At 37.8% G+C, this 24866-nt stretch overlaps 1 protein-coding gene and 1 long non-coding RNA gene across 14 annotated transcripts in view; one reads left to right on the forward strand and one right to left on the reverse strand.

The window, feature by feature from the left end:
* GLRA3 (glycine receptor alpha 3) overlaps positions 1–24866 on the forward strand; it is a 483419-nt gene that overhangs the window by 436751 nt on the left and 21802 nt on the right. For 11 of the 13 annotated variants that reach the window (XM_021074184.1, XM_021074189.1, XM_021074190.1 and 8 more), the window contains 4 exons: positions 1071–1208; positions 3213–3427; positions 18800–18943; positions 21194–21238. In XM_021074184.1, coding sequence (XP_020929843.1) covers positions 1071–1208; positions 3213–3427; positions 18800–18943; positions 21194–21238 — 542 coding nt within the window. The remainder of the gene's footprint in view (positions 1–1070; positions 1209–3212; positions 3428–18799; positions 18944–21193; positions 21239–24866) is intronic. The other 2 variants (XM_003132832.6, XM_021074180.1) reach the window with 1 other exon arrangement.
* The window catches only part of LOC110256873, a 50829-nt gene that overhangs the window by 18851 nt on the left and 7112 nt on the right, over positions 1–24866 (reverse strand). The gene's annotated exons all lie outside the window — the stretch shown is intronic.

Genomic DNA, 24866 nt, shown 5'->3' on the forward strand with positions numbered 1-24866 from the left:
AGCAACATGGGATCCGAGCCGCGTCTGTGACCTACACCACAGCTCATGGCAACACTGGATCCTTAACCCACTGAGCAAGGCCAGGGATCGAACCTGCAACCTCATGGTTCCTAGTTGGATTCATTAACCACTGAGCCACAATGGGAACTCCTGCATTTTCTTTTTTTAAAATGATTTTTATTTTTTTTCATTATAGTTGATTTATAGTGTTCTGTCAATTTTCTACTATACAGCAAAAGTGACCCAGTCTCACACACACACACACACACACACACACACACACACACACACACACACACACACATTCTTTTTCACATTATCCTCCATCATGCTCCATCATAAGTGACTAGATATAGTTCCCAGTGCTATACAGCAGGATCTCATTGCTTATCCATTCCAAAGGCAATAGTTTGCATCTATCATTTTCTTACATTATTTGATAAATATTACATATGAATAGACTTCAGTAGACTGGAATTGTGCAAGGCGTAGTTCAATCACTAGAGGTTTTTTAAGTTTATTTATTTATTTATTTACTTATTTTTATGGCCTCATCAGCAGCATATGGAGGTTCCCCGGCTAGGGGTCGAATCCATGCTGCTGCTGCATGCCTATGCCACAGCAATGCTGGATCTGAACTGCATCTGAGACCTGCCCTGAAGCTTGTGGCAACGCTGGATCCTTAATCCACTGAGCAAGACCAGGGATTAAGCCTGCATCCTCACGGGTACTATGTTGGGTTCTTAACCCACTGAGCCACAGTGGGAACTCCCTCAATCAATAGAGTTAAAATGACATGGTTTGGCAGTTCCTGCTGTGGCGCAACAGGATCAGCAGCATCTCTGGAGCAACCTTGGATACAGGTTTGATCCCCAGCCCGGCACAGTGGGTGAAGGGCTCCAGCATTGATCCCTGGCACAGGAAATCCATATGCCATGGGGTAGCCAAAAAAGAAAAAGAGGCACTGTTTAGTCTTGCCATTTTATGTGGACTGTGTAAGTGATCTTTTAAAAATTTCACTTCTTTGAATGACCTTTTATGCCACAAATGTTTTTATTATGTTTTGCCAGTTGGGTACACAATGAACGACCTCATTTTTGAATGGCAAGATGAGGCACCTGTGCAAGTGGCAGAAGGACTCACTCTGCCCCAGTTTCTGTTGAAAGAAGAGAAAGATTTACGATACTGCACTAAACATTATAACACAGGTAGGGCTTGTGTATTCTTCGTCACACGACTTGAGGTTTTATGATATTCTGATGTTTCTTAATTCTGGTGCTCAGTTAATTATCTTAACAACTTATATAGCTCAGTGTTTTTATGGTCATGGAGCAGAGAATGGATGCCTTTGAAACTTACAGAAGCTTTCACTTGCTGCCTATTGTTATATAATGGGTTTGTATAGAACTGAAGAAATTCTTGGTGTTCAGTTATATTTAAATAATTTCTTTTTTTTGTGAAAAGCCCATAGTTAATAGTAATGATGTTTCAAGAAATGCTTCTTTAATTTCTGTGTGAGCAATAGAATGTACTTTTTTCACCCTCCTTGAGCTATAAACAGTGTTTTTGCTAACCAAATGAAAGAGATTGATTTTTTTTGTAAAGGCTTCCGTTACCTAAATTTTTCTTTTGGCCACAATTTCACACATTTCAAGACATTGTAACTAAACACCTACTGCTCACACTGACACCATAGCCTTTTACTTTTGAGGAGAGATATCAGATATGGTTATCAACATCAAGGATTGAAAGAAAGACTTGTACATTCATGTTATCTGTCCATTTCTCTTAGCTGGCATGGTCTATTCTAACTGCCTGACCTACCCCTACAGATGCCCTTAAACTGCCTAGAATTGAGGCATCGCTCCAACTAACGTGGTGAGCGCCTAGCCTCCCACTAGCATCAGCTCCTGTCATCTTCCTACAGTAACTGTGATTCCTCTTGGACTCAACATTTTCCAACACTGTAACCTGACCTTTCACTGTACAGTCAGTCCTCCATATCCTTTGGCTCCACATCCAAAGATTCAACCAACTGAGGATTGAAAATATTTAGAAAAAAAATTACAGAAAACTCCACAAAGCAAAGTTCTCCCTGTACCACTTGTTGAAGAGCCCATTCTTTCCCTATGGAATAGTCTTAGTCTTAAAACCGATTGACCATAAATGGTCAGTTCTTGACTTTAAATTCTATTCCATCGATATGTAAATCTTTACTTAATGACAGTACTGCACTTTGTGATTATTGTAGATTTGTAGCAAGTCTTGAAATTGGGAAGTGTGTGTTCATCAAATTTGTTCTTCTTTTCCCTCAAGGCTATTTTGGCTATTTTAGGTCCCTTGCACTTTCATACTAATTTTAAGATCAGCCTGTCAATTTCTGCATGAAAACCAGTTGGGATTTTGATAGAGACTGCAATAAACTTGTAGATCAATATGGGAAGTATTGCAATCTTAACCATATTTAGTCTTTTGATTGATGACTTTAAAATGACTGTCTATTTATTTCGATCTTCTTTAATTTTGTTCAGGTATGGTTTGTATTTTAAGTGTAGAAGTTTTACATGTTTTTGTTAAATTTATGTCTACATATTTGATTTGGTTCTATTATGAATGGAATTGTTCTCTCAATTTAATTTTTGGGTTATTCATTGCTAGTGCGTAGAAGCACAATTGATTTTTTTATACTGCTAATGTATTCTGTAACCTTGCTGAACTCTTCAGCTCAAGTAGATTTTTAGTGAATTCTTTAGGATTTTCTAAATACAAGGTAATGGCTTCTTCCTACAGAGGTTGTTTTGCTACTTTCTTTTCCATCTAAATGGCTTTTATTTAATTGTTTGCCTAATTATCCCTGCTAGAACTTCAAGGTACAGTGGTTAATAGAAATGGCAAAAGCAGACAGGAATCCAGTGAAATAGTAGACCTTTGAGTACTTTGACAAGTATGAGGTGCTAATCAAATGTGAAGTAAGAAGGTTATATATTATTTTCTGAACCAGTACACTCTTAATATTACGTTGCTTCTAGATGCTAACAGAAAAATGAGAAAAATTTTTTTCAGAAACCAATTTGCTTGTGTGATTTAGGATCCGATTTCATTATAACAGAAATGTTCAGGGCAAAATTATGATGAAAACAATATTGTAACATTTGATGCAATAACAAAGACCTCTTTTTACCAATTGCTGCATTTATTTTGCAACCAACTAGGAAAGTTTACTTGTATAGAAGTTCGATTCCATCTTGAACGACAAATGGGATACTATTTGATTCAGATGTACATTCCTAGTCTCCTGATCGTTATTCTATCCTGGGTTTCATTCTGGATCAATATGGATGCTGCTCCTGCCAGGGTGGCTTTGGGAATAACCACGGTGCTGACTATGACCACACAGAGTTCAGGATCACGAGCTTCCCTACCAAAGGTGAGTGCACTAAATGGGCTTATACACATATTTGCACTAATATATGTATTATCTATTTTTGCCAGATCTTTTTTCAGTAGTATTTATACTCAGTCCCTGTTTCACCGTCATTTAACTTACGATGTTTTTTTTTACTTTTATATGGTGTGAAAGTGATAGGCATTCAGTAGAAACCACATTTCGAATTTTGAATTTTGATCTTTTCCTGGGCCAGCAATGTATGGTCTGATCCACTTTCCTGTGCGGGGTCACTGCAGCAGTGGCACCTGTCAGCCATGTGATTAGGAGGGTAAACAACAGATATGCTCACAGCCCTCCATTCCCAGATGGCCATTCCATTTTCCACTATCAGGACAGTATTCAGTAAATTACATGAGATAGTCAACACTTTATTGTAAAAGAGGCTTTGTATTACATGATTTTGCCCAGCTGTGGGCTCATAGAAGTGTTCTGAGCACATTCATAAATTGAGAAAGGTCTGTATTTATTACCAGTTTTTTCAAGTCATATAGAACCAATGCAGAAAAAACTTATAAAACAGAGAAATAGGTGAAGGAAAAAACTCTACTAACCGATGATCATTTGTTTGCAGTTTGTGTTATGACCAGCAATTATTTAAACATCAATAATACTCTTATGTACTCCAGAATTTATTATCTATATATTTTTAAACATTTAGAAATACATCAGACATGTATATAAGTTGAACTCATAAGGTAGCTTTATTTTTTTATTTTTATTTATTTATTTTTGTCTTTTTTAGGGCCGCTCCCACGGCATATGGAGGTTCCCAGGCTAGGGGTCCAATCAGAGCTGTAGACACCAGCCTATGCCAGAGCCACAGCAGCACAGGATCTGAGCCGCGTCTGCAACCTACACCACAGCTCAGGGCGACGCCAGATCCTTAACCCACTGAGCAAGGCCAGGGATCAAACCTGCAATCTCATGGTTCCTAGTCGGATTTGTTAACCACTGGGCCATGACAGGAATTGCAAGGTAGCTTTAAATAGCAGCACAATACGCCATTGTATAAATGTGTCATAATAATCTACTTAATCAGTGTTAGGACTAACACAATGATGTACACTTATGTAATGAGTGTTATATACATGAATATATGTGTGTGTGTATACACACATATGCAGACATGTAAAGCTTTATGTACATTTTGTATTATTTTCTCACTATAAATTCTTAAAACTGGAATTGTTGCATTGATAGCTGTCTGCACGGATATGCAATGCCAGATTTACCCTCAGAAAAATTTGTAGCAATTATACTCCTACAAGTATGGTAGGAAAATGCCCAAAGTCTTACATCCTGGGCCAAATGTAGTATTTATTATTTGCATGTGTGTGTTTCTTCTGGCTTCTGAATAGCCATAGGTCAATAAGAAGAAAAGCTTATCTAATATATTTATTTAATATTTTATTCCATTATGAACGGCCAGAATTAAAATAAACTGTTTCCTCTATGGGGTTTGTAAAAGACCCAATATTTCTTTTCAAAAGATGTACTAAAATAAAACATAGGAAGCCCTTTTTTTTTTTTTTTTTTTTTGTCTTTTTGCCATTTCTTGGGCCGCTCCCGCGGCATATGGAGGTTCCCAGCTAGAGGTTTAATCAGAGCTGTAGACGCCGGCCTACGCCAGAGCCACAGCAACGCGGGATCTGAGCCGCGTCTGCGACCTACACCACAGCTCACAGCTACGCCGGATCGTTAACCCACTGAGCAAGGGTAGGGATCGAACCTGCAACCTCATGGTTCCTAGTCGGATTCGTTAACCACTGCACCACAACGGGAACTCCTGGAAACCCTTTTCATCCATTTTGCAGAATAGCAATAGAAAATTATTTTCTTTTCCTGAATGACTTCTAAGAAAGAATCTTCTACTACCTAAATTAACTAATCCTGTCTAGCGTCCAACAAACTTCACTGTTCTTGTAACATTTCATTACAATGATATATGTTAATGTAATAAAATTATATTAACTTCTTCTGTATTTGATGCTCTCTCCCTGCCACGCCAAGTAAATTATAAATCTGTTCCCATGGCTTCTTTACCCCTTACTATGAATTACATGCTCTTATTCAATTCAAATGTCAATAAATAAAAGTTGGTGGTAGAACATTTTATCATTAAAAATGTTACTTAATATCGGAAGAACTTGATATTTAACGATGCTCACTCTGCCCTGCTAAGATTTAATGGTTGGCTTTCAAAATAAGGTTTACTTTTATTAACACATAATTGCATTTTCAAAATGATCCATATCAACTAGTGTTTTATAAAATATTGTCCAAGTCAAAATTGTAAATCTACTTATAAGATTAAGTGCTTATTTATATACGTATAAATGTCCAAAGGGCTCTGAGTAATAGTTGAAATACCATAGTCAATTTGTAAAAGAAATTTCTGGCTCAAGACCGGAAACCTGATGGGAGGATTGGAGGACACAGGGGAATAAAAATACAGATGCAATTAACATTTGATACAGTGGACTCTTGTGAATATTAACAGCGAACATTCACTGTTGCACTGTACGAAGTCTTTCAAGTGTAATTAAACGTTTTTATTGAGTCCCTGAAAAAAAAAAAAGAAATTGCTGGCTTAGTCATTGATTTTCTTCATGAATTATACAGAAATGAAAACTCATCCATTCCGTAAATTGTTAACCAGAAAGACGAGCACAAAGTGTTCCATTTCAGGTAGCTACAGTTTCTGTGAGGCATAGCATAAAGGCATTTGGAAACAGAGATTAAAACAGAATTGGGAGAGCATGGAGGTTTGAGTGCAGGAAGTATAAAATTAAGAAGGCAATACATTTTTTAAAAAAGCAGAATGGAGACATATTTTAAAAAAAAAAAGAGGGAAGAAAGTTCTGGGATGACTATACTTTTTCTTAAGAAATGTTTTTAAAAAGGCATTCATTTTACCATGATCTCAGGGAGGAAATAAATTTTCAATCATGAGCTTAATTACACACTTAAATGTATACGAAGCCTTTCCATCTCGCAGGTCATAGAGACACTGGAAATATGAAAGCAGATTTAATTTTGACTCACAAAAAAGGATTGATTAGAACTGATATCTTAAGAGTTGGTGATTCTATCATCTTGGGCTTTGTGATAGTTAAGGAATGGGTTATGTACAGCAGTTATGTACATGAGAATCCAGAAGGGCAGATGCTGAAGTCCTAGAATAAATAAGAATTATCCTATTGGATGACCTCATTCAAAAGAGTAGAAAATCCCTTGAAAAATGAAGTCCTGATTCTGTAATTTGGAAAGGCAAGGGCTGAGGTCTCACACTAGCCTTTGGAAAGAGAAATGTGAAACTGTACCCCTTAAGATCTGCTAGTCTCAACCTCACAAAAGTACCTTCAGATGCCTGAAAATCTTGCCACAGAAACATCCACCATTCTCCTACTGACAAAATCTCGTGAGGAGGAAAACAAAATTAAATCCAGGAAAACAATAGGGGATTATCAGACACGGGAGGAAGAAACAATAAATCACTAATTTATGATGATTCTTTAGTGTTGTATCCAGGCTCTGTGCCAATGCATCTCCTGTAGATAAGAAGGACTGTGGAAATCGGTCAAGTAATGCTCAAAGTAGAAAGTCTCAAAGATTGTGCTTCAGCCAGCACCTTCTGAACTCAGACTTGAGATTCCTCTCTGATGTTTCCTGCTGCACTGGCCTTGACAGTGTCATAAATCAACATGTAATAGCCCAAATCAAGAAGACTCCTGTGATTCATTTCTTGGAGCTCAGGGAGCAATCTGGCATTTCCACAGTGCCTTAATTAGGTGGCCAGAAGAAGGTGACAGGCATCCTATTGACAGCAGTTTTTCAAAGGTGTAAAACTTTAGGAGCACTTCCTAACATTGTGTGTTGGGAGGAGAGTGAGTGAGGAAAATGGTGGTGCTCCTAGAGATAAATTGTGAAGTGTTTTGTAGAGCTTGGTAAGGATTAAGTTTATTTCCGATGGATTTCGGAAGGATCTTAATAAGAAGACTAATCATTCTGACTTCTATGTGAAGATCAGATATAAAAGATAAAAATGGGGCATTCCCATTGTGGCTCAGTGGGTTAAGAACCTTACATAGTCTCCATGAGGATGCAGGTTTGATCCCTGACCTTGTTTAGTGGGTTAAGGATCTGGCATTCAGCATGCTTTGGCATAGGTTGCAGATCTGGTGTTGCCTTGGCTGTGATGTAGGCCTGCAGCTGCAGCTTCAGTTCAGCTCCTAACCTTGAAAAAGAGAAGAAGAGATAAAAATGGAAGCAGAGAAACTACTAAGAAAACTATTGTTCAGAGCAGAGGTTGGTCTGGCTAGATTAGTAGCAGCAGAGATGGAGAGTAGCAGATGGATTTAGAAAGGGGTAGTTTTTTGGTTTTGAGAAAATCTTTTTGGAGGTAAAATAGGATTTGCTTATGAACTGGACATTGAGGATTAAGGGAAAGGTGAGAATCAAAAATAGCCTTCAGAGGAGTACCTGGGCACAGAGTGGTAATAATTACTCACGGGGAAGGTTGAGGGAAGTATCTACTCTATGGCTGAACATGTTAACCTTGAGGTGTTTACAACAGCTGCATGGAATTGTCAAAAAGAGCTTCCAAAGTTCTGACAGGGGACACCCCTGGCCTCAGACTTCAAGGAGTAAACTACAGCTGTGTAGGGAAGCAGACCAGAGTGAAAGGAAGGGGTCGGGGGAAGAAGATGTTATTTGTGATTGGCCTTCCTCCTTCAATATATTTAATTTAATTTTTAAAAATTTTTGGAGTTCCCGTCGTGGCTCAGCGGTTAACGAATCCGACTAGAAACCATGAGGTTGCAGGTTTGATCCTTGGCCTTGCTCAGTGGGTTAAGGATCTGATGTTGCTGTGAGCTGTGATGTAGGTTGCAGACACGGCTTGGATCCTGCGTTGCTGTGGCTCTGGCGTAGGAACCTCCATATGCTGCGGGAGTGGCCCAAGAAATAGCAAAAAGACAAAAAAAAAATTTTTTTTTCTTTGAATATACTTACTCAAAATCTCCCCTTCCCTTTCCCTTTTCTAGGGCCATCTCTCCCCCTTACACAGAGTAGGTTAGATTAATTAAAGGCGAGACCTGCTTACCCCTAAACTTTTCTCCCAAACTCTGAGATTCCCAGCTTTTTGTGTTTGTTTTTGTTTGTTTGTTTGTTTGTTTGTTTGTTTGTTTTAGGTGTGGAAAATTAATCCTCCTTGGGAGAATTAGGGTTTAATCAGGGGTAAAAGAATGGATAGTATTCATCATTGAATTATTTTTGAATATATATTTGATTTACTCTAATATCTGGTTAAGATCTTGGCATTGAGGGAATTATATTTTTTTATTAAGTATAGAGATGTAACACTAAGAATAGAGATAGTCATTGGAGGGACAAAATATAATTTTTATTCGTAAACTATGATGCTGGAAAGAGTTGCCATAGGGAACTCTGGGAAGATCTGGGTATGCTGTGTGGCAATATTTTTCCCATTCAGTTCGTGACACCCATTAAAAGTGGCTTTTTGAGAGGACAAAATATCTTTTACATAGTTTTATCTTCAGAGCCCAAGTCGGTACCTAATATGTATCTGTTGAGTAAATATTGTGCAGATATTTAAAGACAATGTGAGCTTGTAAATGTCTACTTAGTAGTTTTACTTAAAAGGCAAGAGTATGTAATTTTTTTATCTTTCTCAAAGATAATGTAAAAACTCAATTGAATTACTCTTTACTTGTGTAAAATAATATTTTTCCCTGAGAATCACCAAATTAATGAAACAATTTAAATATTGCTTGTATCTACCTTACAGTATAATAAAAATATTGGTTCTTAAAAACATAACAAGAGGAGTTCCCGTCGTGGCGCAGTGGTTAACGAATCCGACTAGGAACCATGAGGTTGCGGGTTCGGTCCCTGCCCTTGCTCAGTGGGTTAACGATCCAGCGTTGCCGTGAGCTGTGGTGTAGGTCGCAGACGCGGCTCGGATCCCGCGTTGCTGTGGCTCTGGCGTAGGCCGGTGGCTACAGCTCCGATTCGACCCCTAGCCTGGGAACCTCCATATGCCGCAGGAGCGGCCCAAGAAATAGAAACAATAACAACAACAACAAAAAAAAAGACAAAAAGACAAAAAAAAAAATAAATAAATAACAAGAGCTTTTATATTAAGTTATTATTCTTTGTAAAGGCCCCAACTCTAGAAATGAGTATATAGCTATTAGAAAATATAAATCAAACTGCTCTATTTACATTTGGATACCATGATTGTGTGGACACAGAGATCTATGTGACGTTACACTGAAAAGGCAGGGGATAGAAAGAAAAATGAAGGACTTGTATTCACTATTGTGTTCTTTCCTAATTAGTTCTCATTCTTCCCCAAAAAATGCGTCCTCATGCTTCTAAAGAAAAAAAAATACCCTTCAGTTTTAAAGGAGAGTGAGTTGTAAATATCAGCATAATTAAATGGAGAAGAGAGGGTTGCATAGTAATCAGGTTTTCCTATTGATAACTGTTACTGTCAATGTTTTGATCCTTACCATTTAAAGACAAGATTCTGACATATATTCAAAGTACAATTAACTAAAATTACTTGAGATTCAGTACAAATATGATGCAAGTGACAAAATTGTTAATAAATAAATTTAACTTTAGAACGCAATATTTGGGAGTTCCCATCATGGCTCAGCAGAAACAATCTGACTAGGATCCATGAGGACACCGGTTCAATCACTGGCCTCTCTCAGTGAGTTAAGGATCCGGTATTGCTGTGAGCTGTGGTGTAGGCCAGCAGCTACGGCTCCAATTGGGAACTGTATGGGAACCTCCATATGCTGAGGGTGCAGCCCTAAAAAGACAAAATAATAATAATAATAATACAATATTTAATGCAATATATATATTTATTATTATTAAAGCATAGTTGATTTACAATGTTTCATCAAGTTCTGATATATTTAATTTTAAAAAATTTTTCTTTGAATATATTAATAACTTTGTTCCATATTACATTCACTTAGGGAAAGAGAAAAAAAGGACACAGAAAATGGAAAAAATCACTTATTCTTACCCTTTTTTTTAAACCAAGAGGTAAAATTCATATGAATATTATTCAATTCTATAAGTATTTTTTTCTATCACTGATAAATAAGTAATTGCTAAACATAGGTGGGTCCTATAATAAAAATAGCAATTGGTGGATATCTCTAGTTCTACATTTGATCTTAGTGCCAGTAGATCTCATTAAGCTGAATTTAACAATTATCAAGCATGCCCTCTGTAGTTGCCATAGAGACAGAGCTATTGCATAAATTCTTAAATCTGATAGCATTACTGGAAAAGGTATGTGATCAAATCACAAAGTTTAAATGTTTTCAAAATGACATAATACAGTGGCTTTGACATCAATGTAAATTTAAAAACAAAAGATGCATATGCAACCTTCAGCCAATTTTACCTAAATAATGTCTTAAACTCCCTTCACTGCATTCACATATATCCTAGAATCATACCATGAACCTTCCTGACAGATTAGAAACAGATGTAAAAATTTCCCTTTGCCATGGGAATAAAAAATTTGGTCCCTGAAAATCAGTGTTGGAAACGCCTTACAGACTTTATCTGTCTTCCTGATTTCTGTTTGAAGTTATGAATGAAGGTGTTAGATCTTGGAGGAGACAGGGTGGGAAGGTATACGGTTACAATAAAGATGATGCACTAGAAATATAAAACCCCCACTGCAAAAATACAGAGGAGAGAGAAGTCACTAATATAATTCAACTTTACTTGAGCAGCCAAAAAAAGATAATATATTAAGAAATGCCAGTAGCTAACTAACAGCATGCACCTAAGAAGCATTTCCAGTGACACTAGATTTTACAGGTTTACCTAAGAGTTAATCCCAAGTCATATCCTATAGAAGACTATGGGAAAACTCCCATAACTGAAGCAAAAGTCAGAGACAATGTAGTGATATTTCAAATACCTTAGCCTTTTTGATCACATCCTTCTTATCTGGAAGGATTGATCAACTTCGTCAATTGAAATTAATGCACTTCTGCTATTTTGATTCTCCATTATATTTCATCTCTTAAGATAAAAGAGATGGAATATAATACTTTGTGGCAAATAAATATTGTGTTCAAAGTATCATTCATTCACTAGGTTTTAATCAGTATGAACACGACATCAGTAGGACTCTGCATTTGTGAGCTTCCCTCCGGGATGATAAATGTCAAAGCTCACAAAACCTGGGCCATTCACTGCCTATTGTTCCAAGAAAACGATCCTGCAAAGATCCTGCAAACACTTCCTTCGCTATTTGAATATCAGCTCCATTTTCCTTTAACATCTGTTTTTAAAACATTGTTTGTTCTCTTCCTTTGTCCTTATTTCTTTCTCTTTCTGGCTTTAAGTCTTAAATGAAGCTCAATTTAGAAACTAATATAAAATGTCCTGTAAATGTTACAAAATGCAAAATTCTTGTATGGCTTTTACACTAGGAAGAAATGAAGGATGAAGTGCACTACAATTTGAATGTTGCAAATCCAGAAATAAGCAAATATTCAAGGTGATCTGAAACAAAATCCCTAGGAGAAAAGTCATGGCACAAGCAGGAAACCTCTCAACATAACTCAGAGCAAAGGCTTTGAGCTTTGAGCCTCTTGTCCATCCCACAGCGAGAATTACTTGTCAGTTTTCTTGAAACTCTAAAGAACTGGGAGAACCCACCAGGATTGACTGTTATCCAGTGGAGAACAAATTACCCAATCCTGGGGGCTGTTGCAGCTAATCAAAGGCAATAAACTGTGATGTTTTGTTTCACTTCTTTCTGAATAGAACACAAATTTGGATTGAGAAAATAATTGACAAAATATTCACTCTCTGAAATATTACTCATGTAGAGTCCCTACATATTGGTTTACATGAGATGTTGGAATTCAAACTCCATTCTGGTTTAATCAGTTTCTCTTTTCTTTTCTTTTCTTTTCTTTTCTTTTCTTTTCTTTTCTTTTCTTTTCTTTTCTTTTCTTTTCTTTTCTTTTCTTTTCTTTTCTTTTCTTTCTTTTCCCACCCAACATTGGAAGTTCTGGTGCCAAGGATTGAATCCGGGCCTCAGCCGAGACCTATGCCACAGCTGTGGCAAAACTGGATCCTTAACCCACTGTGCCAGAGTAGAAATTCCAATTTCTCATTCTTAAAGACTGTGCTGCTTGTAAATATATTATAAATTTCAGTTTATAGAAACTATTGATTAGTAGTAATCTGGGTTATAATTTGTAATTTAGTAAGTGTAATTTACTATAATTTTAGAAGTCTGGGTTGTAATCTAATGAATATTTACCCGTTAATGCATTGTCATCTATCTGTGTAGTTTAGGACAGTATTCATCCCAAGGCAACCCTTTTGACCACCCCTGTGTGCAATAAGGTGAAGGTATGTGTCTTGACAGATCTCTCAACTACAGCATATAGTACCATACTTATAACTCTTTCAAAGTGTTTGGGAAGGAATATAATCTAAAATTGTTGCTACTTGATTGGCTTACAACAAATAGCATAAAATTAAATTGATTCATGAAGAATTGCCTGAGATACACACAAGCCATCTACTCCCCTGAGTTAGCACAAAATCAGAGGACTTCAGAGAGCATATGCACGAATAAGTGAACAGAGTCAGGTCTGATGGAACAAATGAGTAGGGATGAGTTCTGTGGCTAACAGGAGAGGTGTGGTTCATACTAAAAAGCATCATCATTTTCTTTTTTGAGACCCTGTGCAGTACATGCAAACCTATCCCTTTGTCTGAATTTGGCTTGCAGGCTGCCTGTCTTTATAATCTAAATAATCTATTACCTGTCTAGGTGAAATCAACACTTCAGAGTGCTACATGGACTTTCTTTTTACAACTGATTTTACTGAACTCTGACCCAGTGTGGTCTGAACCACTTCTGGGTTGGAAACCAGATATACCTTCTTTTTCTGTGTCACCCTCTAATCAGTTCACACCTTCTTTCTATAAAGCAGTGAATTTTCCTCCTTTTTTTTATTTCAATGGCTGCACCAGGGGAACATGGAAATTCTCAAGCCAGGGATGGAATCCGAGCTGCAGCTGTGACCTACTCTGCAGGTGCAGCAATGCTGAATCCTTTACCCCACTGCGCCAAGCTGGGAATTGGACCCACACTCCCACAGTGACCTGAGCCGCTGCAGTCAGATTCTTAACCTACTGCACCACAATGGAAACTGAGTTTTGCTTTTTAAAAAGCTTCTTTAGTTCTCTATTCAAGATGTCACAGTGATCAGGTCATAATCCACACTCGTCTTCAAGGGATTATGGTTGGAGGGATCCTTGTTTTTAGTTCCAAAAGCACAGAGAGTAAACACTTCCCACCCCTATTCCCCCTACCCCCGACCCTGCTGCTGGCTTTCACTCCCCTCCAGGCACATGATGGAGTTGCACCTCTCAGTCTGTTATTGTCGGACTGCCTGTAAATAGCTCTGGATAATGAATTTTGAGTGCAGCGGTCTGTGCCACTTCTAGCCTGGAGTATTTACTACCACATGCAAGACCCATCTGTGCCCCAGTTTTCTTCTGCTGTGGCCTATGTTCTAGACCATGACTATCCCATCATCTGAGGTCAGGGGAGGATGGAAGTGATAGCATATGTCCAGGTCACCATTCCACTCAGAGTGGGCATGCAGTGACCTTTGTGGTTTCAAGCCAGTGAAATTTCAGGACTCTTTGTTACTGATATCCTATCATAGCTTGAATCCTCCTTGTGTCCACTTCCTTATAGAAGGAAGAGTAGATGCAAAGAAATCCGTGCTTAGACGAGCTCCCCAAATATGGTTTCTTCCCATGGCCAAGGGGACTGGAGTCCAACCTTTATCACCAGGAAAGTTAAAAATGATAAAATCCAGGGAGTTCCTGTTGTGGCGCAGTGGAAATGAATCCGACTAGTATCCATGAGGATGCAGGTTTGATCGCTGGCCTCATTCAGTGGGGTAAGGATCCAGCATTGCCATGAGCTGTGGTGGAAATCCCAGATGCAGCTCCGATCCCACGTTACTGTGGCTGTGGTGTAGGCCAGCAGCTGCAGCTCAGATTCGACCCCGAGCCTGAGAACTTCCATGTGCCGCAGGTGCAGCACTAAGAAAAAAAAAGATAATATTCAATATACAGATATTTGGAACACACAACATGGACTTTCTCTGTTTTCTAGTGATAACATTGCAAAGTAGAATGAATGCTCCAGAATATTTCTGGGGAAAAAAAAAAAATCTCATGATATAAGAAATCTAAAGAATCTTCTATTCCTTTCTCTACATTATAAAACTTATTTTTGAGAGTGAAAAAGATGAAGCCTTTCAGTAACCCAGCTCTGCACATTCAATTGATGATTTATCAAGCTGATGTCTTCCCAGATTATCATATGGTGAGTAGGCAATGGTCTCCCAGTTCACAAAAACACTTCATTATAATTAATGTGAAAAGGTTGTTGAGGACCTTCTCATTGTATTTTAGCAGATAAAATGTTCCCCTGATCTAGTTTAGCTTCTGCAGAGCAACTGTTTTGTTTTTATATGGTAATTACTATGCTCATGACTCTTTTTCTACATTTTCTACTGGGAAGTTGATTGTCAGACCTTAAGATCAGAACCAAAAAATACACAGGACCTTGCAATATGTATTTTATGTACTGCCTTTACTCTTAACTATCAGATTAAAGCTGAAGAGTCTGGACCATTAAGATACAAAGAGTTATTCCTATGTGGCATGTTCACAGTTGTTAATTTATGGTGGTGGCTTAAATAGAAGCAGCCTAGTAATCAGGTGACATAGAATCAAAGTTAAGTTTATGGGTTCTGTACTTCGGTTAACTGTATTCAAATCCTAGCTCTGCAACTCAGTAGCTGCCTTAGTCTGTCCAGGCTGCTGCAACAGAATACTGTAGACTGGGTGGTTTCCAGACAACAGAAATTGATTTTTCATAGTTCTGGAGGCTGGGAAGTCCAAGATCAAGGTGCTGGCCAATTCGTTGGTGAGAGCCTGCTTCCTGGTTCTTAGATGGTGATCCATTAGCTGTGTCTTCTCACAGTGGAAGGGGCCAGGGAGCTCTCTGGGATTCTTTTGATAAGGTCCTAGTCCCATTCATGAAGGCTTCACCCTCATGACCTCATCACTCCCCAAAGGTTCCCCAGTAAGCAAATTAAAAAGCGGTATAGGGTGGTTGTCACTTGCTTAGAAAGGACTCCGCTGACCATCCCCAACTAACACAGCCCCCTCTGCACTGTCCTCTTCCCATTACCCTAGAGTGGTTTTTCCATTGCTGTTCTCTTTTAAGTTATCTTTATGTGTTTATTTTGGTTGGACATATTCCCTGACTTGAATACACTTTCCATTGAAGATGTATCTTGTCCATCTTACTCATCTCTGTAACTTACCTTTGTAACTCAACTTTGTAATTATTGTGGTTGAGATCAATGTGATGGCAGTAGGAGAGGACAGAAAATGATACATTTGAGAAATAGTAAAAAGGTATAATTAGCAGAGTTGGGTCTTTGATAGGAGAGAATCCTAGATTTGGAGGTGAAGAACCATGAACAGAGTACTGCCTTTCAATGAGGAAGAGGCAGTTGTGTGTGTTTGCTGTTTGTTGAGCAGAGTCTGGTAAAGAGTCATGGCTTACTTTTCAGTCAGATTAAGTTTGCGGGGTGTGTAATGTTCGACAGGTCGGTCAGGTAGGAACCTGGCTAGAGAGGGGCTTAGTCAGGACATAGAAATGTGGGGGCTCTGAGCATAGAAGAGGAATTGAATTCATGGTAACAGACAAGGTCTTATAGAGAGAAGTTTCAGAGTTAGAATAGACAAGGTGCATGCCGTGTCCCTGAGGGTCTCAGGAAGAGGAGGAAAGGTCTGCAGAGTGGGGCGGGGTGGAGGGCAGAAACCTGGAGAATGTGGGTCCAGGATCGTGCTTCAAGAAGGAAGCAATCTTCCACAGGTGGCTTTGAATTGGTTTCCAAGACAACGGTCCTCCTGACCAGTGCATCTAATTTGTAAACATTTAGATTTTATTTTCTCATACTCCTGTGTCCAAGGAGTAATAGCCAGGAGAGATTGTTGCTTAAAATAGAGTCAGGGTTCAGACTGCTCCAGAGGACAGAGGCAGTGGCTGATGGAAAGATCACAGGGGATCGCATCATATGTGGTGAATGTGTTGTAAACATGTAGGCGAAGGAATGGCTGCTTCATTTTATAGTTGCTACCTCTAGCATTCCAAACTTCCTGTGTCCTGTGCTTGCTGACCTTGGAGGGGTAGGAAGTGGAGGAGAGAGAGAGTAGAAGTTGGTGATGGGGTCAGAGGAGAGGAGGAGGAAAGTTGGCCTTTCAAGCTCAACGCTCAAGTGCTGTTCAACAAGGAGCAGAAGGCTGATGGCACAGATGATGTTTGCATAGGTCTGCCATCCTTGACAGTGGTCATTGGGTTAATTTGGAAATTAAATTTCTGATTCAACCTCTGGTTCCTGTCATTCTAGATCCAGGTTGTTAAAAAATGATGCACACATCCTTTACGAGTTACAGTCTTTCAGGAATGGTGTAGCCACAGACAGCGCCTTGGAAAGCTGAAGTACATCTTCCAGAATTGTATGCGTTTGAGGGCAGCCAGAAATTTCTGACGTAACTGCAGAATTCATGAGATTTAAATCTATACGTGATAAACACTCTCCACAGCACTGGAATAAATTGAGGGCATGCCCGTCTTTGCTCAGGAGAGGTCATTCTGTTCAGAAGTCACCCTTAAGACACAGGAGGAGATGCAGAGTGTCTTTTTGTTGGCATGTTTCACATGTAAGTCGACACTGTCAGAAATATCAAGAAAAGACCTCTTTTGAAAAGAAAATCAACTCAGTCCAAGATATTAACACATCGTCCCTCCAGAAAGCGAAGCTCCACATGAATCAGCACCTATGGCTCACTCTTTCCCTGTGTTTTAACATTTTACACCTTCATTTACCTGCTCATTCACTCAGCAAATATGCACACACTTGCCAAATGCTGCTGTGATGGTGAGCAAAATAGATGCCACCTGGAGTTCCTTTGTGGCACAGCGGGTTAAGAATCCCATCAGTGTAGCAACTCCAGTCACTGCTATGGCACAGGTTCACTCCCTGGCCTGGGAACTTTCATTCTGTGGGTCTGGCCAAAAAACAACAACAAAAGATGCTACCTGTCCTCGAAGAGTTCACACTCTAAACAGAAAGAGAACAAGAAATAAACAATCACAATGCAACGTGTCCAGGTGAGCCCAGGTGTCCTGGGATTCTGAACTAGTCTGAGGAAAAGTCTAATCTGAGACTTCAAAGGTCAATTGAGTATATGGAGCAAAGTGGCCTTTTCTTTTAGGAAAAAAAACCCACATAAGTATTTAGGGGTAACAGGGCATTGTGTCTGCTTATTACATTCAAATTCAGGGAGAAAAACATATAGATAGAAACTAGAGAAACAGGGTGAGAGGAAGAAAAATGTAACTGAATGTTAACAACTGTGGAACTTGGGATTTCTTTTCACTGTTCTTGCAATATGTCTGTAAATTTAAAATTATTTCAGAATAAACTTTTTTTTTTTTTTTTTTTTTTGTCTTTTTGTTGTAGTTGTTGTTGTTGTTGTTGCTATTTCTTGGGCCGCTCCCGCGGCATATGGAGGTTCCCAGGCTAGGGGTTGAATCAGAGCTGTAGCCACTGGCCTACGCCAGAGCCACAGCAACGCGGGATCCGAGCCGCGTCTGCAACCTACACCACAGCTCATGGCAACGCCGGATCGTTAACCCACTGAGCAAGGGCAGGGACCGAACCCGCAACCTCATGGTTCCTAGTCGGATTCGCTAACCACTGCGCCACGACGGGAACTCCCAGAATAAACTTTTTTAATGAGGAAAATATGGAGCAAAAAGTTCAACAGCATTATCTATCTTTTAATATTACTTCATACTTTTTTCAAGCATTATGCCATCCTGAAGGTATATTTCAATGTTACTATAAACTTTTCAAGCATTATACTATACTATCCTGAAGGTAAAATTATATATTTTATCCTATTTTTCTCATCATGCATTTGGTCTAATGCTTCATTTGAAAAAAAAAAGTTGCAAAAAATACACATTTTAATGTATGACTAATATACAAAATTTGCAAAATTAGCTTCTGAAAAAAAATTTAAGTGGAACATTTTTTTAAAAATTGCTTTTTTTTCCCCCAAGCTGGTAGATAAACGGTATAATTTAGAATCAGATGTCCATTCTTTTTCTCAATGGAAGTAACAAGTCAATTTTCTCACTCTCTCTTTCCCATCTAGGTTTCATATGTCAAGGCTATTGACATTTGGATGGCAGTGTGCCTCCTTTTTGTGTTTTCAGCACTTCTGGAATATGCAGCTGTAAATTTTGTTTCAAGACAACACAAAGAACTTCTGAGATTTCGACGAAAGAGAAAGAATAAGGTAAGCGTTAAATGCATTGTGTTCTCCTGGATACCAGTTCTCCCTGGAGAGTGAATTTGTTATATTTAGTAGGGATGTACAGAGAGGACATGGAGAATGGGGACTAAATGAGATGAGGTTCCTTTGGTTTTTGTCCACATGAAACTGCAATTGTCAAAAATAGCGTCAGGGAGAAAACGGTAACATCTACTTATACTTTACACAGCAGATCCGGTGACATGAACACTTTTTCAACTTCTTTCTAGTGTATGTCCTAGAATAATACCAGTCTTTGCTTCAACTAATAAAAATCTGTCATTTCTACTTGTAATGTTATAGTGTTTCTGATGGTGTTACTTGACATAAGTCATCAAATACAGCTATTAAAATTGTTCCCCTTTTCGAACTGTAATTCCTTTGCTTCTGTCAAATATTACATATTTGTTTTATAATTCTATGATATTCTTGTAAAACTATATGGTCTCTTTTTTATGCATACTTTGTGTCTTCTGAATTCCCATGGGAAACACAATAAGGTATATTTTTGCTTTGCTTTCACCTGATAAATAAAACCCAGAAGAAATTTTATTTAGAATGTGGTTTGGACCATGGGAAATGGTAGAAGTAATCTTCTAATTGGATTTGGATGTTGTTCCCTCTATTAAGACTTATAATGTCATCTCTCTTTATATGCATGTAATTTCAATAAACCCCTTTTCTTTCTGAAAGAGTTTCTAGAGACCAGCATAAATTTGAGTATACTTTTAATGTGAATGTGCCAGCGGACATTTTAAAAGCACATGGACTCTTCAACAGAATAGCAATATCAAAGTTATATATTACAGGAGATATTGTGGCCAGAATCCAATATACCGAAGTAGTTAAGTCAAAACTTTCTCAAATCTTAAAACAAATGGTCTGGTTTATATAGTGTGCCTTTCTCAGGATTTAATTTTTTTTAAGAAATTTCTTATGGTATCTGTGATTTATATATTTATGAAAATTTTTTAAAAGCAGTAAGCCATGATCTCTCAGTGCTGAGCCTATTCAGAAGTAAACATATTCTAAAGGAATTACCTATTCAGTCAAGTCTAATTGATGCCCCAGAATCATCATGTAATCCAATAAATTCACTATCGCTTGGAAGGCACATCAGCATTGTGATAGTCTAGGTAACACAGTGGACAGAAAAACAGTGCCAGAGCTTACGCTGGATCAAATTTTTATGAAAATAAAAGCACATCATTTGTACATTAATATATATTTTCATGGGGCGATTAACTTTTATCTTCTGCCCCCAACCGCACCATACCCAGTCTGCTAGTTTCCTTATACTTTTCTCACTCTGCCCCACTCTCCTTCTGTGTCTCTCTCTTTCCTCCCTTTCTTTCTCCCTCTCTTCTGTTTGCTCTTTTCTCTCATGATACCTGGCACTGCTGAAACACTACAACAGGACAAATCATTCTGTATCACAGGATGAAGCGGTTGTCTTTCTTTTCCATTAAGGCCTGATAAAGACAATTTTTCCATCTAACATCATTAATCAAAAGTAAAGCAATACTTACTTCCCCCTTTCATTTTGGTTCATTTTTTTTTTCGCATTTATTTTTCATTTCTCTACCTTCCTTCTCCTTCCTACAATTTGGGATGTATCAGCCACAGGCTGCGAACACCAGAAATGGGAAGTCTTACACAGGTGGCGTCCAAAAACGGACTGAGAGCTCAAGACATTTTCTGTACCCACCACTTGCCCGGTAGCCAGAATAGCCAAAAGATAACATAATAGACCTCAAGTTTAGATGCTCAATTCTGGTTGCTCCTTTAGAAAAACTATCCTTACTGAAGTAGCTCCTTATTTAGTTTTACCACCTGTAAGTGTATCAAGATAAAAATATTTGACATTTCTCATTCTTTAGCTCATAGAAAGAGAGCAAGTTTAATTTTTCTGGTGGTTGGCACTCTAGAAAAGTGGAAAAGTGCAAAAATAGTAACATTGTTTTCCAATCACTACTTGAATAACTCAGGGAACAAATACTGTAATTAAGATTCAGTGCAGAGAGAAAATCCATTTTTTTTTTTTTTTAGTTCACGTCATACTTTGGGGGTATATGCCTTGCATATGTGACAATCTATTAATTGATATATATATATATATATATATATGTTAAAATGCTCTATGCAATTAGAACCAACTGTGCAATTATATTTAATCATCTATGACCTGATTCTCTGGTTTCTCCATCCCTCTTGGTCCACTTTACCTTCCTACAGACAGAAGCTTTTGCATTGGAGAAGTTTTACCGTTTCTCAGACACGGTAAATTGACTTTCTTAACTCTAAGTAGAGGAATGTGGCCATCAGCATACTTTGCACTCAGGCAGTGTTTGGTGGGGAAACACAGCCCATTGAGTTCTTACACAACCACCATCCCCTTCAGCTAAGAATGTGCTTTTTCTAACAACTCCATTTGTTTCCCCTCACTCAGTAAAAAGATATTCAAATATTACCTTCCATCCTATTAACCAAGTAATCTATTTGGTCAAAATAATTTTTAAACATATATTAAACAGAAAGATCAAGTATATCTTATAATTGTCTCCATAGAAGAAATAATCCTAAGCTTTGACAAAATCAGTTTCAAAATAAATGGGAAATTTATTTGTACGGATAAATTAGTATCTTCTGCTTCCCAGAAAATAGAGACCTAAAAATAAGGCAAAAAAAAAAAAAAAAGCTTTATCTAGCCTATGTATCATTAGAAATCATTCTTAAATATTAAGATATGTTAAGATTCTTTAAATGGATAATTTTGGTTTTGATAGCAGCATCCTTGGAAATGTTTGATTAAAAAGAGATCACAAGGACACACATCCAAGTATAGTGTCCAAATATTTAGAAATGTAGTCTACAGTAGAACAGATTAGCAGTTTGACTTGGAGGTCCAGAATAGAGCACTCAGGGATTAAATTTTAAACATAACCAAAGCCAAGAATTTAGCCTGGGAAGTCATATACAAATGGTCCAGTCTACTAAATTTCTGGGATAGAGTGTATTTAAAAATACCTCCCCAGGGAGTTCCCATTGTAGACAAGCAGTAATGAACCCAACCTGTATCCATGAAGATGCAAGTCCGATCCCTGGCCTTGCTCAGTGGGTTAAGTATCTGGCATTGCCTCAAGCTGTGGTATAGGTCGCAGATGCAGCATGGATCCTTTGTTCCTGTGGCTGTGGCTTAGGCTGGCAGCTCAGCTCCAATTCAACCCCTAGCCTGGGAACTTCCATATGCTGCAATTGTGGCGCTAAAAAGCAAAAACAAAACAAAACAAAAACTTCCCCAGATGATTCCACCACACACCTCAGTTAAGAATAGACATAATGTTAAGTGAGCAGAGACCATCAGATGAATATTAAAATAGACTTCATTTCATAACACATCTAGAACAAGTATTATTTTAAAGCAGTTAAGTTTTCCTATATTATATAATCACTCAACTACTTTTCTACTAAAATTGCATAGTTGTTCCCAACATAGCCAGCTACTTCTTCAGTTTTCATCCCAAGGGGGGAAAATTCATGTGATCCAATTGCTTTACTTGATTATCTTAACTGCAAATTAAAAACAAAAATAATTGCCTTGAATTTGCATAATCATAGAGTAGCCTCTTTGGGAGTATGTATTTAAATGTTTAGTAACTAAACAGTTAATGTATATGGAAGTATTAGTGTAAAATATATTCAATTAAGTATTGCTTTATGAAACAATAAAAGAACTCTGGTGAAAAAATCAGGTTTACTGCATTACTGTACTTTTTAAAAAGAAACAATATGGTTGGAGTTCCTGTCATGGCTGAGTGGTTAACAAATCTGACTAGGAACCATGAGGTTGCAGGTTCCATCCCTGGCCTTGCTCAGCGAGTTAAGGATCCAGAGTTGCTGAGATCCCAAGTTGCTGTGGCTGTGGTGTAGGCCAGCAGATACAGCTCTGAATAGACCCCTAGCGTGGGAACCTCCATATGCTGCTGGTACAGCCCTAAAAAAGACAAAAAAAAAAAAAGAAAGAAAAACTATGGCTTATAAGCCATACTGTTTAAGAAAATGCAGTACATTTTACAAATACAATAAAAGCGGATACATTTATTAGAAGTTATATGTATTCCATTTATTTTTACAATATTCTAATCACATGTAAATTTGGGGTTGATCATTTTCACTTTTTGAAAACTATTTTTCTCAAACTAATAGCCCTCTGGGATGAATGAATTTATCATTAAAAAAAAAAAACTGTATATTTTGCTTAGAAAGAGCCTGAGCAATCTAAATCTTTAAATCTACATAAACAAAATGAGTCTAAATGTTGACCCCATACATTTCTTTTCAAGAGTACTGATTACATGAGTTTTTCTTAGCACTTTTTTTTTTGTCCTTTTTTTTTTTAGGGCCACACCTACAGCATATGGAGGTTCCCAGACTAGGGGTCAAACTGGAGCTGTAGCTGCTGGCCTATGCTATGCTATGCTATGCCACAGCCACAACAATGCCAGTTCTGACCTGTGTCTGGGACCTACACCATAGCTCATGGCAAGCTGGATCCTCAACCCACAGAGCGAGGCCGGAGATCGAAACTGCATCCTCATGGATGCTAGTCAGATTGGTTTCCCCTGAGCCACTATGGGAGGGAAGTCCTCCTAGCATTTTAGATTGGCAGTAGAGGCAATAAGTAAACTCACCCCATTAGAAGTTTATCACAAAAGAGAACTTTACATTACATTGATGTGCATATTTTTCCAAGAAAAGTTTTAACTTACTTCAGCATTGGCTTAGGCATTGCATACAGTCTTTTATACCCTACTTTTCCCTCTATCAAGGTACCAGTGAACCTTTTGTATCCTGTAAAAGAAAGAATACAAGTTCCCTTTTGTATCCAAATTTCCCCACCCCACACTGTCATTGCCTGCTGTGTGCTGATCACCCACCACTGCACCTTGTCATAAATGCTTAACTTCAGTGCTGTGTATGTGTGGGTGTGTGCATGATATGAAAGTATTTTGGCTAGAAGTTGCTCTTCCCATGTATGATATCATTACTTTAATCCTGGAGGGTTATAAAAATGTGCCAAAATATTTCTGAACATATGTTATTTGTTGAGAAATATGGATGATATGGGATTGCTTTAATGCATTTCATACAGCTTCTGCATTGCAGTGTAATGATGCAATGGTTTGCTGAGCCAAAACACATATACATATCTTCCTATTTATTATTGCATATTAATTATTATTTATGTACACAAATGAAGTAAGAATGGACCACTAGTTCTAGATTCCAAAAATAATTAGCACGTTTATATTTTGTTAGGCATGATAGTTATCTTTTTACATAAATACGTCATTGACTGCATTTTGACTATCCATACCAAAGCATTTTATTTATGTATTTATATCCTGTTTTACTTCAAAAGTAACTCAGGGTAACTTCTAAGAATAGCAAATAATTGATTTGATTTTATTCTGCCTTGTACCTTTTGTCAGGTTTATAGTCTTAGGATAAATACAAATATAGGTGTGTACTATTTTGTTTGAAAGGATGAGGCTCCCTGGTTGAAAGCAATGAAGTGCCCGTATACACTAGAATATTTAATAAAGTTTCCATTCAAGATCAGTTTATTTTATTTTCTAGAGTAAAAGATACTCTTTCAATAGGTGAGTATTGCCTACAAATTTCTTTGCTATAATTTCCTGAGAGAAAAGTAGTTTCTCAGTAGTTTCAAACTAAATTCTATGTGAGTGATGCTGAAATACAGGGTTTACAAACTTTCAACTTCTCAAGTAAAACAAAAATTGGAAGAATTTAATTGTTTCCTGCCAACAAATATTTTAAGTTTATGGTAAACACAACTATTTCTTGGAACTATATTCCCTCTGAAATATATGTTTAGGAAAACAGT

The sequence above is a fragment of the Sus scrofa genome, chromosome 14 (genome assembly GCF_000003025.6).
Source record: "Sus scrofa isolate TJ Tabasco breed Duroc chromosome 14, Sscrofa11.1, whole genome shotgun sequence".
Taxonomy (NCBI): domain Eukaryota; kingdom Metazoa; phylum Chordata; class Mammalia; order Artiodactyla; family Suidae; genus Sus; species Sus scrofa.